Source organism: Mustelus asterias, chromosome 13 (genome assembly GCF_964213995.1).
Source record: "Mustelus asterias chromosome 13, sMusAst1.hap1.1, whole genome shotgun sequence".
NCBI classification, from domain to species: domain Eukaryota; kingdom Metazoa; phylum Chordata; class Chondrichthyes; order Carcharhiniformes; family Triakidae; genus Mustelus; species Mustelus asterias.
Genome location: NC_135813.1, coordinates 46,468,481 through 46,482,159, shown reverse-complemented (window position 1 = coordinate 46,482,159; position 13,679 = coordinate 46,468,481). Strand labels below are relative to the sequence as shown.

The window sequence follows — 13,679 nt, the reverse complement described above, 5'->3', positions numbered from 1 at the left end:
AGTGAGCGGTGTGGGGTATATCAGAGTGTTACAGTGTGGGGTCTGGGCTTTATCAGAGTATTACAGTGTGGGGTCTGGGCTTTATCAGAGTATTACAGTGAGGGGTATATCAGATTGTTACAATGAAGGATGTGGGCTATATCAAAATGTTACAGTGAGGGGTGTGCTCTATTTCAGAATGTTACAGTGAGGGGTATGGGGTCTATCAGAGTGTTTAGTGAGGGGTGTGGGCTATATCAGAGTGTTACAGTGAGGGGTGTGGGCTATATCAGAGTGTTACAGTGAGGGGTGTGGGGTATATCAGAGTGTTACAGTGAGGGGTGTGGGCTATATCAGAGTGTTACAGTGAGGGGTGTGGGCTATATCAGAATGTTACCATGAGGCATGTGGGCTATATCAGAGTGTTGCAGTGAGAGATAGGGTATATCAGAGTGTTACAGTGAGGGATGTGGGCTATATCAGAGTGTTACAGTGAGGGGTGTGGGGTATATCAGAGTGTTACAGTGAGGGGTGTGGGGTATATCAGAGTGTTACAGTGAGGGATGTGGGCTATATCAGAGTGTTACAGTGAGGGATGTGGGGTATATCAGAGTGTTTAGTGAGGGCTGTGGGGTATATCAGAGTGTTACAGTGAGGGGTGTGGGTGTATCAGAATGTTACAGTGAGGGAGGGTGTGGGCTATGTGAAGACCAATGACTATGTTTGGATGACATAAGGAAATTGTTGAGGAAGGTGTGGATACACTAAAGAACACGGTTTGAATTGCAATTCAGCAATTTACTGTCACCATACCTTCTGGAACATGTTGCATGGCCCTGCCAGATATCTCTCTTTCTCCAACAAGCCATACATAGCCAGGCCCCGTCATATTCAGCAGTGTTGCAGTCTTGTACATTGTTACAGCATCATCTTCACTGAGGAGGATGAAGAGGAAGACATTAATGTTTGATGAGGCAGTTATCAGCCTGTAACCTACTGTAATGGACTCACTGCTTGTGGGCACTTGGATGTTGATCTGTCCAGCTGGATTCTACAATGTCAAAACACAACAAGAAATAAATTCTGCATCACTGCACAGTTTATTTACACTCTGAAATAACTGGGCACTCAGACTAAGGAAGGAGCCTTCGAGCTTTGGTATCAATTCTCTCGGCGAGATAGTTGTGGAGAATTGAGATTGGAGCTGACAAACTCAACCAATGCTGAGCACTCCACAGGCCACCTTTTTATTCCAAATATCTCACCACCTCTCTGCTTTAGTTTGGAGTGAGGCTCTCTCTGATCCTCATCAAAGTGTCAGACTTTATTGATGGATTGATCAAGTCCCTATCGCTTGATTAGTGTCAAGGTACAGGATGGAAGGGACCAGACCGTCAAGGGAAACTGAAGTCCCAATCCATCAACAAATGTGGTTATTCCAACTTCAAACTGACCTCAATTTCAGTGACCACACCTCCCTCTTGAAATAGGTCAGGATTTATAAATAAATGCTAATCAGGGTTGGATGTTGTAATCACAATATTTCACATCATTTCTATTCCTGCCCCAGTTGACATCATTAGTTGCTGATTCCTCCCACAAAGTCTGTCTAGAAAGGGTCATCAGCTGCTCTCAGCTAAAGTACTGGGCAGTTTTGCAGACATTTTGCTTGTCCTGCATTTCAGATTTTTGCTCTTGGAATGATTGTAAACAGCTTGCTATGGCCTGTAGGATGCTCAGAACTCAACTGGGCTTCCCAGCAATGCAGTTACTTTTCAAAGGAGGTTCTTCTGGAAATGTAAACTTTAACAAATCAGTGGAGGAGGGAAAAGCGAGAACAACATGAAGCAAGAGCAAGCAGAGCTTCAGAGGCAAAACAGAGGATCTGTGTGGGCCAAATCCACCCCCCCCCCCCCGCCCAACAGGGAAGAAGATGGTCAATCACTGGGAATGGACATGGATGTGGCCTGACTAATGCCACCCTCTATCCTCACCCAGCAATTGTGGGTGGGACATCGAAAGGAAAGTCTGCACTCATTTTTTTTATTTGTGGGACATGGGCGTCGCTGGCTGGCAAGCATTTATTGCCCATCCCTAGTTGTCCTTGAGAAGGTGGTGGTGAGCTGCCTTCTTGAATCGCTGCAGTCCATGTGCTGTGGGTTGACCCACAACGTCGTTAGGGAGGGAATTCCAGGATTTTGACCCAGCGACTGGAATGGCGATATATTTCCAAGTCAGGATGGTGGGTGGCTTGGAGGGGAACTTGCAGTTGGTGGCGGTGTTCCCTGGTGTCTGCTGCCCTTGTCCTTCTAGATGGAAGTGGTCATGGGTTTGGAAGGTGCTGTCTAAGGATCTTTGGTGAATTGCTGCAGTGCATTTTGTAGGTAGTACATACTGCTGCTAGTGAACATCGGTGGTGGAGGGAGTGGATGATTGTGGATGTGGTGCCAATCAAACGGGCTGCTTTGTCTTCGATGGTGTCAAGCTTCTTGAGTGTTGTTGGAGCTGCACCCATCCAGGCAAGTCGGGAGTAGAACATAGAACATTACAGCGCAGTACAGGCCCTTCAGCCCTCGAAGTTGCGCTGACCTGTGAAACCAATCTAAAGCCCATCTAACCTACACTATTCCAATATCATCCATATGTTAATCCAATGACCATTTAAATGCCCTTAATGTTGGCGAGTCCACTGCTGTTGCAGGCAAGGGCATTCCACACCCAACTACTCTCTGAGTAAAGAACCTACCTCTGACATCTGTCCTATATCTATCACCCCTCAATTTAAAGCTATGTCCCCTCGTGCTAGCCATCACCGTCCGAGGAAAAAGGCTCTCACTGTCCACCCTATCTAATCCTCTGATTATCTTATATGCCTCTGTTAAGTCACCTCTTAACCTTTTTCTCTCTAACGAAAACAGCCTCAAGACCCTCAGCCTTTCCTCATAAGACCTTCCCACCATACCAGCCAACATCCTGGTAAATCTCCTCTGCACTCTTTCCAATGCTTCCACATCCTTCCTATAATGCGGCGACCAGAACAGTACGCAATACTCCAAGTGCGGCCGCACCAGAGTTTTGTACAGCTGCAACATGACCTCATGGCTCCGAAACTCAATCCCTCTACCAATAAAAGCTAACACACCGTACGCCTTCTTAACAACCCTATCAACCTGGGTGCCAACTTTCAGGGGTCTATGCACATGGAAGTATTCCATAACATTCCTGACTTGTGCCTTGTAAATGATGGACAGGCTTTGAGGAGTCAGGAAGTGTGTTACTCGCCGCAGTATTCCCAACCTCTGACCTGCTCTTGTAGCTACTGTGTTTATGTGGTGAGTCCAGTTGAGTTTCTGGTCAATGGCAACCCCAAGGATGTTGACAATGGGAGATGAAGTGATGGGAACACCATTGAATGGTTAGACTGTCTCTTATTGATGGTGGTCATTGCCTGGCATTTGTGTGGCGCGAATGTTACTTGCCACTTGTCAGCCCAAGCCTGGATATTGCATTTGTTGCATTTGAACATGGACTGATTCAGTATCTGAAGAGTTGCGAATGGTGCTGAACATTGTGCAAATACCCCCACTTCTGACCTTTTGACGGAGGGAAGGTCATTGATGAAGCAGCTGAAGATGGTTGGGCCCAGGACATTACCCTGAGGGACTGTGTAGAGCTGTCCTGGAGCTGAGATGACTGACCCTTCACAACCACAACCAGCGGAGAGTTTGCCCCCTGATACCCATTGATTCCAGTTTTGCTAGGGCTCCTTGATGCCACACTCAGTCGAATGCGGCCTTGATGTCAAAGGCTGTCACTCTCACCTCACCTCTGGAGTTCAGCTCTTTTGCCCATGTTTGAACCAAGGCTGTAATGAGATCAGGAGCTGAGTGACCCTGGCAGAACTCAACAGGGTGTCACTGACCAGCTTATTGCTGTGCAGGTGCTGCTTGATAGCACTTTTGATGACCCCTTCCATTACTTTACTGATGATCGAGATAGACCAATGGGGTGGTAATTGGGCCAGGTTGGATTGTCCTGCTGTTTGCGTACAGAACATAGCTGGGCAATTTTCCATATTGTTGGGTAGATGCCAGTGTTTTAACTGTACTGGAAGAGCCTGGCTAGAGGAGCGGCAAGTTCTGGAGCACAAGTCTTTGGTACAATTGCCAGAATATTGTCAGGGCCCACAGCCTTTGCAGTATCCAGTGCCTCCAGCCATTTCTTTACGTGGAGTGAATCGAATTGGCTGGAGACTGGCATCTGAGATGCTGGGGACCACTGGAGGAGACCAAGATGGATCATCCACTTGGCACTTCTGGCTGAAGATTGCTGCGAATGCTTCAGCCTTATCTTTTGCACTGATGTGCTGGGCTCCTCCACCATTGAGGATGGGGATATTTGGAGAGCCTCCTCTCCAGTGAGTTGTTTAATTGTCCACCCAATTCACAATTGGATGTGGCAGGACTGCAGAGCTTAGATGTGATCCGTTGGTTGTGGGATCGCTTAGCTCTGGGTCTATCACTTGCTGTTTGGCATGCAAGTAGTCTTGTTTGGTAGCTTCACCATGTTGAAACCTCAATTTTAAGTATGCCTGGTGCTGCTCCTGTCATGTCCTCCTGTACTCTCCTTTGAACCAGGGTTGATTCCCTGGCTTGACGGTATTGGTTGAGTGGCGGATATGCCACACCATGAGGCTGCAGATTGCGCTGGAGTACAATTCCACTTCTATTGATGGCCCACAACACATCATGGATGTCCAGTTTTGAGTTGCTAGATCTGTTTGAAGTCTGGCCCGTTTAGCACAGTGATGGTGCCACACAGCACGATGGACGTTATTCTCAATGTGAAGGTGGGACTTTGTCTCCACAAGGACTGTGCGGTGGCCACTCTTACCAATACTGTGATGGACAGATGCGTCTGCAGCTGCCAGATTGGTAAGGATGAGGTCAGGTATGTTTTTCTCGTTGGTTCCTTCACCACCTGCTGCATACCAAGTCTTTGTGCTTCTTTCTTGACCAGGAATCCTTTTGCGAGGAGGGAGATGAGGATCTGGCAGAGGGAAAAGACAGCCAGAACTGGAGGAACAATATACAGGAGGAGGTGAGCTCACAGGAATCCTCTCCCTCACCAGAATGTTATTCCAAAGTATTTACAGCTCAGAAACAGGCCATTCGGCCTAATGTTCTGATAGTGTTCATGCTCCACACAAACCTCTCATCCCCGATCATCTAACCTATCCTCCTATCAACCCATCCTCCTATCTATTTTTTGCTTTTGTTTATTGCTTTCCCTTAAAGACATCTTTGTTATTCCTCTCAGTAACTGCCTGTGGTACTGATCAGGGTGATAAATGATCCCAGATTTAACTATACCACCCAGTATTTGATCTGATTGATTCTGTATTTTTGACTTTTGCATCCTGCTGTCACAGATGCGCCAGCATAGCCCCCTACTCCTCCCTCCAACTACTCCCCCTCTCCCCACCTCCGCCGATCCTCCCTCCCCTCCACCCCCACTCACTCCCCCTCCAACTCCCCCTCTTCCCCATCTCCCTTCACTATGCCCCCTCCCCAACTCCCCCCAGCCCCGCCAATTCCCCCTCCCCATCTCACTCCCCCCATTCCCCTCCCCTCCACCCCCCACTCACTCCCCCCTCCCCCACTCACTCTCCCTCTCCCTCACTCCCCCACCCACCCTCCTGCCGATCCCCCCTCAACCCCCCACACATCCCCCACTCCCCCCAATACCCCCCTACAACCTCCACTCCCCCTCCCCCCCCATTTCCCCCCTACACCCCCCACTCCCCCTACACCACCCACTCCCCCCTTCCCCCCTACACCACCCACTCCCCCCTACACCCTCCACTCCCCCCTCCTCCCCTACACCCCCCTCCCCCTAAAACAGGGGTGGGATTTTACAGCCTCGCTCGTCCTGAAACCGTAAAATCCCACCCGAGATCAACGGATCTTCCCATGCTGCCCCTCATCTACTTCAATTCCCATGGCAGGCTTGGCGGTAAAATTCTGCCCATTAACTCTGTTTATCTTTCCACAGATACTGCCAGACCTGCTGGACATTTCCAGCATTTTCAGTTTTTATTTCAGATTTCCAGAATCCTTGTATTCGTATATCAGGTTGCTGGGTAGAGGGGTGCAGACATTCCAGGGGATGTGGTTGGTTAGACACAGGGGAATGCAGATGGTTGCTTTGGATTCAAGCTGAATACAAGAATAGGGCCTGAGTGGGATTGTGGTCAGTACAGTCTCAATGGGCCAAATGGCCTCCTTCTGTACTGTAGGGATTCTATGGATTCTCTGGTACATATAGACACAGTGAATAAAAACTGGTCCAGGCAAACTCAGGAAAAAGCTAGCTGGTACAGTTCGATGAAGCAGAATGGAGGAAGTACAGAATAACCCTGGGGGAGTAATTAGAAGCACATCAAGCTGTACGCAGACCCTCGGTTCGAAAACACAAAGTGTCACTGTATGCTGAGATTCTGCCTATTCCCGGTGTTGTGAAGGAGGGGTCTGGCCACGTTGACGCGGAACGCTCCAAGTAGTTGGACCGTGCCGTACCACCTGTCCCTTGTGGAAAAATTGATGCACAAAAATACATTTGACCACAAGTCCATCAGGCAGTGATCTGCACGTAACATCCTCAAGGCCCTGAGGGAAAAGATGGATCCTGTCAGATGGTTCCCTTAGCAGACTGTCAGAGTCATTTGGCAGAATGCCTCATCACCAAACTTTCAAACAAGCAACAAGACCTAGCTTGGCTGGTGGTGAGAAAGGCCCTCCCTGTCAGATCCTTCCTTCACGCCCGGAATCACACCCCATCTGCATGTTGTCGCGAGGTGACTGTGGTGGAAAGAGATTGTTCTCCACTGCCTTGTGGAATGTGCCTTTGCAGAGAAGGTCTGGAGTGAGATGCAGCGGTATTTGTCGAGGTTCATTCCAAGCAGCTCGGTGACGCAGGACTCTGTGCTTTACAGACTGTTCTCAGGAACACACACTGAAACAAACATCAGCTGCTGCTGGAGGGGCATCAACGTGGTGAAAGATGCTCTTTGATCTGCCTGAAACCTGTTGATCTTCCAGTGCAAGGAGTTGTCCCCGATCGAGTGTTGCAGACTGGCACATTTCAAAGCCCAGGACTAAGTACTGAGGGATGCACTGAAGCTTGGGGCAGTCATTGCAGAGGCGCAGGTCGCTGTCGTGCAATCGGGAAGGTCGCTGTCTAAGACCTTTCAACCACAGTGAACTGAGGAGAGGGGAATTGTATAGAACCCCCTTGGGTTGTATGACTCACTGAATATTACATGTAGCACAATTGTACTGAAACATTTCACAGTGCAACTTGATCAATGTAAATAGTTTGAATATCGTCACACTTTCCATAATGAGCATTTTGCAATATTTTGTAATGCTCTTTTAGATATTTTATTCATAAGTGCATTTTTGCAAAAAAGAAGGAATTGGAAGCAGCGAGGCTTGAGGAGTCTGAGAAAGAAGGTGGTTAAAGACAGACTCTGGGAAATAAACGGAAATAGACATGGAATCTGAATGGAACAGACATAAGGCTAATGGAGCTGGTTACAAACAGATGCACATTGTTATTATTTGAATTATTTGACATTATTATTTGAATGGGTGTAAATTGAGAGAGGCGGATACTCAGCGAGATCTTGGTGTCCTCGTGCATCAGTCGCTGAAAGTAAGCACACAGGTGCAGCAGACAGTAAAGAAAACAAAGGGTGTGTTGGCCTTCTTGGCAAGAAGATTTGAGCATAGGGATCGGGATGTTTTGCTGCTATTGTATAAGGTGTTGGTGAGGCCACACCTGGAGTACTGTGTGCAATTTTTGTGTCCTTTTCTGAGGAAGGATGTCCTTGCTTTAGAGGAAGTGCAGCAAAGGTTTATCAGGCTGATTCCTGGAATGGCAGGTCTATCTTATGTGGAGAGACTAAATCAGTTAGGATTATATCCACTGGACTTTAGAAGAGTGAGAAGGAATCTCATGGAAACTTATAAAATTCTAACAGGATTAAACAGGGTAGATTCAGAAAGAATGTTCCCAATGGTGGGGGAGTCCAGAACTAGGGGTCATAATTTGAGGATAAGAGGTAAACCTTTTAGGACTGAGGTGACCCAGAGAGTGATGGATCTGTGGAATTCACAGCCACAGAATGTAGTTGAGGCCAAAATGTTGTGTGATTTCAAGAAGAAATTAGATATAGCTTTTGGGGTAAAGGGATCAAGAGATATGGGGGCATGCAGGATCAGGATGTTGAATTTTGTGATCAGCCATGATCAAAATGAATGGCGGAGCAGGCTCAAGGGCCGAATGGCCTACTCCTGCTTCTATTTTCTATGTTTCTGTGTGGGGTACTGGGTACAATAAGTGTCCAGATAGACTCTGGGGAACAGAGCTGGTTACAGACTGACAGAATGTAGTTGTGCACAGGGATAAGAGAATTGGGTACAGACAGCCTCAGGAGGGATGGAACTGGGTACAAACTCTGGGAAAGGAACTGGGTGCAAACAAGCTTGTGGATTGGAGCTGCTACAGAGAAACTGGAGAATAGTGCTTGTTATAGGGTGACACAGGGAATCGGAGCTGGTTACAAACAGACACCACAGAAGAGAACAGAGTACAGACAGACCTAGAATATGGAGCTGAGAACCCAGAGACCCGGGGAAATGGAGCTATATACAGACAGTCACTATTGGAATGTCACTGAGTACAGGCAGACACAAAAAGAAACAGTGGAATTGAGCTGGATATAGATGGACACCAGGAAATGGCACTGGGTACAGGCAGGCAGGGGCCAGGCTGAGTGAAGCTTTGGACAATGCCTGTGCCTTAGATGAAAGCTGAGGATGAATAGAGTAGCCAAAACTGTCGCTATATGGTCATGTGGTATGGGGCAAGGGTGAAGCGGAGTGATGCCAAAGCAGAATGCTAAGTAAGGGCTGGGTATCAATGCTGTGGCCAGGAAATGAGTCAGTGGGCTTTGAGAGGCAGCTTCAGACGATGAATGGACTGTCATTCCTCTTACTTATAGTCAGGAGGGAAGGAGAGGAAAACATCAACAGAGGTGCCTGCTTCTGGCAGGAGCAGAACCGTGAAGAGGACAGGGTGACATGACCTCTGATGCAGAGGATGAATCCCAGAGAACTGTTGCTTGGACCCACCTCACTAGATCCAGGTGTATAGATGGTGTCTAACATACCCAAAGATATCTGATAATTAGTGTCGCCAAAGACTTTGCATGTCCAGGGAACTGTTTAGTCTGCCACCTGCTGCAGGATTTGGTGCCACAACGATTTGGAGGGCATCCACTGCCAGTGCCACTGAAAGTCACTATGGTGTTCAATTTTTATGCCAGTGGCTCCTTCCAGATCTCCACAGGTGACCTCTGTGAGATTCCACGCTGCAACTCACACTGTGGTGGAGCCAGCCATAGGGGTGTTGAAGATAAGATTCCAGTGCCTGGACTGGTCTGGTGGAGTCCTGCAATACCATCAGCAGAGGGTATCATGTATTGTGGTCAGCTGCTGCTCCCTGCACAACCTGGTACTGCAATCAGGGAGGAACTGCCTGAGGAGGAGGTGGAGTCCTCCAATAAGGTGGACATTGAAGGGATGGGGCTGAGGAGTTCCTCTTGTGAGAGGATGTCAACAATGAGGCAGTGGCAATGTTCAGATCAGCCAGATGAGATTGGGATGCGCTCACTGCCACTAGATTCTTGGAGGGTGATGAGGACATCCAGTAAGAACATCCCATTATCTTCACATGGCTTCTATGAGCACTGCTCCCTTGTCTGATGGAGCAGACACCCTCTATACTAAGGTTGCTGTCATGGGGATGCAGCAGCTTCCCATAATACCTACATTGCACCTCAAAAGATTCAGAGAGTGAATGAACTCTGTGACCCCAGCCCAGGACATTCTGGCAGACATTAGAATTCCCATTGAGATTCAGGAATGATTGATGTTCTCAGTTGCTCTGAAGGAACACCATCAATGTGCTGGGAAAGTTGAACAAAGCACAGAGAGGACGCTCTGGACTGAGTACTCTGCATTTATCTAGTGCTGGAATCAATTTTGCACTTCAGCCTGACGGGAACACTACTCATCATAACCATGTACAGTGATTAACACTTGTACCCACACTGTGCAACTACAACTTCTTGTCCTACCTTACCCTGCTGCTAACTTTAGTTGCATCCCAGCATCCACAGCAGAGTTCACTGCACTTCCTCTTAGCAAGAACATCCTTCCTCAGATAAGGAGACCAAAACTGCACACAATCTGCCAGGTGTGGCCTCACCAAGGCCTTGTATAATTGCAGCAAGACACTCTGCTCCTGTACTTGAATCCTCTCACTATGAAGGCCAACATACCATTTCCCTTCTTTACCGTCTGCTGGACCTGCATACAACTGGTGTACAAGAACACCTAGGTCTTATTGCACATTTCCCTCTCTCAATTTATAGCTATTCAGATAATATCCTGCCTTCCTGTTTTTGTTACGAAAGTGGAGTTGCAGATAGTGATGAAAATTGTCAGAGAATATAACAGGATATTGATAGGCTGGAAAATTGGGCGGAGAAATGACAGATGGAATTTAATCCGGACAAATGCGAGGTGATGCATTTTGGTAGATCCATTTCAGATGGGAGCTATAAAATAAATGGCAGGACTATCAGGAGCATAGACATGCAGAGAGATCTGGGCGTGCAGGTCCATAGATCCTTAAAAGTAGCAGCAAAGGTGGGGAAGAAATCAGATGGCATGCTTGCCTTCATCGGATGGGGCATCAAGTATAAAAGTTGGCAAATTATATTACAGTTATGTAAAACGTTGGTTAGGCCATATTTGGAATACTGTGTCCAATTCTGGTCACCACACTACCTGAAGGACATGGAGGCTTTGGAGAGAGTACAGGAAAGGTTTACCAGGATGTTGCCTGGTATAGAGGGTATTAGCTATGAGGAGAGATTGAATAAACTGGGATTGTTCTCCCTGGAAATATCGAGGCTGAGGGGCAACCTGATAGAAATTTATAAAATTTTGAGGGGCATAGATAGGGTGAACAGTTGGAAGCTTTTTCCCAGGGCAGAAATGACAATTACAAGGGGGCACAAGTTCAAGGTAAGGGGAGAAACGTTCAGTGGAGATGTGTGGGGGAAGTTTTTTACACAAAGAGTGGTGGGGGCCTGGAAGGCACTGCAAAGTGACGTGGTTGAGACAGACACGTTAGCAACATTTAAGACTTATCTGGATAGACGCATGAACAGGTGGGGAATAGAGCGATACAGGCAGTTGGTCTAGATAAGACAACATGATTGGCTCAGGCTTGGAGGGCCGAAGGGCCTGTTCCTGTGCTGTACTCTTCTTTGTACTCTTTGTAGGTGGCGGTAGTCTTCTGAATGCTACACCCTGTTGTCCGTGATGACCTTGATGGGCAACCTCTGGAGGGCCCTGGCCAGCTTCTGGAATGCTACCGTGTGGCAGTGTCACCCTCCTCAGTCTGTGGAGCTGGAGCTGAAGCAGTCACTGGAAGGAGGGACTCAAATGGTGGGACACTCTCAGAGTCACCGGGGTAGATGGTCCCAGGGTGTGCACCAGCTCCCGGTGGGTGCCCAAGGATCCTTCGTTCCTTCTTGAGAGGGAGGGGCAGCTGGCATGAGCTTGAGAAGCCCTGCCATCCTCTGGCATTAACACTGGTCAATGCCAACAAGTGCATCTGCCATGAAGTGCGTGTCCCGCACCATGGAGTGCGTGTCCTGCAGTCGTCTTGTACCAAGATCTCTAAAACAGTCCCCAGCATTAGCCTTGGTGTGTGGGCATGTTGGTGCAATCACCTCAGTCTGACTTCTCCATGGAGGCTTTCAATCCGAGGACAGACATTCCTTCCTGCTTTTCCTCGGATTGTCTCTGCAGCTTCAGCAACTGAGTCCAAAGGCTCATCATCTGACTGGGACTCAGCAGATTTCTGGCCTCCAGCAATCCTTTGATTGCTGGCATCCTTGGACGCCCCTATTTCTGCAGAGTGTGATGTGTTCACCACATTGTGACCCCAAGACTACTCTAGAATTAGCTTCCACTTGGCTGTGTGTCTCTGTGCTGGTGGAAGGTGTGAGTGAAAGCTATGATGGTTCTTTTATGTCGATCTCTGTGAATCATATGGATTCTTCTATGCTGCTGTCGGAGTTGGGGTCGAGGATCTGACTGGTGGACCCTCCGAGCTGCTTCCCAGATGTGCCTACTATAGTAGGAGAGGAGATTAGTGCGTGGCAGGAGCCTGAGAAATGAGACATGCTCGCAGCATTGCAGTCTGATGGATGATGCAGTGTTGGGTCCTCACTTGGTTGAACACTGCCGACCTCACCATCAGCACAGGAGCAGTCCACACCCTCACTATTCCAGCTGGATGACTCTCTCCTCTGTGAGAACCTCCAGTGCTGGTATCGCTCACCTGTCTGGGATCTCTCCCTCTTGTTATGCGCCAACTGGTCCTGCATGAGGATAGATGGAGTGAGTGTAAGCAGGGTGCGTGCCAGTGCCGATGATAAAGATAACAGCAAATGTTGGAATCTGAACCAAAAACAGAAAATGCTGGAAAATCTCAGCAGGTCTGACAGCATCTGTGGAGAGAGAATAGAGCCAACATTTCGAGTCTAGATGAAGGATCATCCAGACTTTAAACATTGGCTCTGTTCTCTCTTCATAGATACTGTCAGAGCAGATGGTGAAGATGTCTGGCTGTGTGGGTGGTGAGTGGGACCAGGGAGGTGATGAGGACCTGGCCTGCAGGGGAGGTGAAGGTGAGTGTGAGAGAGTGAGTGATGGTGTCTCTTGAGCTGCCAGTGAGTGGCATTCCTGTAGATGTGTGATGGGTATGTGAGTGTGAGAGTTTGTGAGTGATGAGAAGAGTGACTTACTCTGGCGAACAGAGGAGTCTTCATCTTCTTTCAGCACTGGATGGCGATCCTCTTTTGTAAGGCATTGGCACTGAACACTACTGCCACCACCTCCACTGCCACCGCCCCCCCTCCCTACACCCCCCCCCCCCCCCCCCCCAAACAGTCAGGGAAAGACATAAGAGCAGAAATGGAGGCAAATCTCAGAGAAGTGTAAAAGTAATAGGGGAATAATAGTGGAGGATTTCACCTTCTTCAGTATTAATTGGGATAGTCAAAGTGTGAAAGCTTAGAGGGGACGGAATTCTTCAAGTGCATCCAGGAAAGTTAATAGGATAAGACAGGAGCTGGCCAAAGTGGACCAGGAGCATTTTCTAGTGCAATGGAGCGGGTTACAGCCAGTCTCAGTGTAACGGAGCTGGTTACAACCAGTCTTACTGTAACGGAGCTGGTTACAACCAGTCTTAGTGTAACGGAGCTGGTTACAACCAGTCTCAGTGTTAATGGGGCTGGTTAAAGCCAGTCACAGTGTTAATGGAGCTGGTTACAGCCAGTCACAGTGTTAATGGAGCTGGTTACAGCCAGTCACAGTGTTAATGGAGCTGGTTACAGCCAGTCACAGTGTTAATGGATCTGATTACAGCCAGTCGCAGTGTCAATGGAGCAGGTTACAGCCAGTCAGTGTTAATGGAGCTGGTTACAGCCAGTCTCAGTGTTAATGGAGCTGGTTACAGCCAGTCACAGTGTTAATGGAGCTGGTTACAGCCAG

General features: G+C 48.2%; 1 protein-coding gene across 1 annotated transcript in view; it reads right to left on the bottom strand.

Annotated features, from left to right (window-relative positions):
- Window positions 1-13,679, bottom strand: part of grin1a (glutamate receptor, ionotropic, N-methyl D-aspartate 1a) — a 284,384-nt gene that overhangs the window by 123,032 nt on the left and 147,673 nt on the right. Inside the window, exon 6 of the mRNA XM_078227534.1 lies at window positions 793-914. Coding sequence (XP_078083660.1) covers window positions 793-914 — 122 coding nt within the window. The remainder of the gene's footprint in view (window positions 1-792; window positions 915-13,679) is intronic.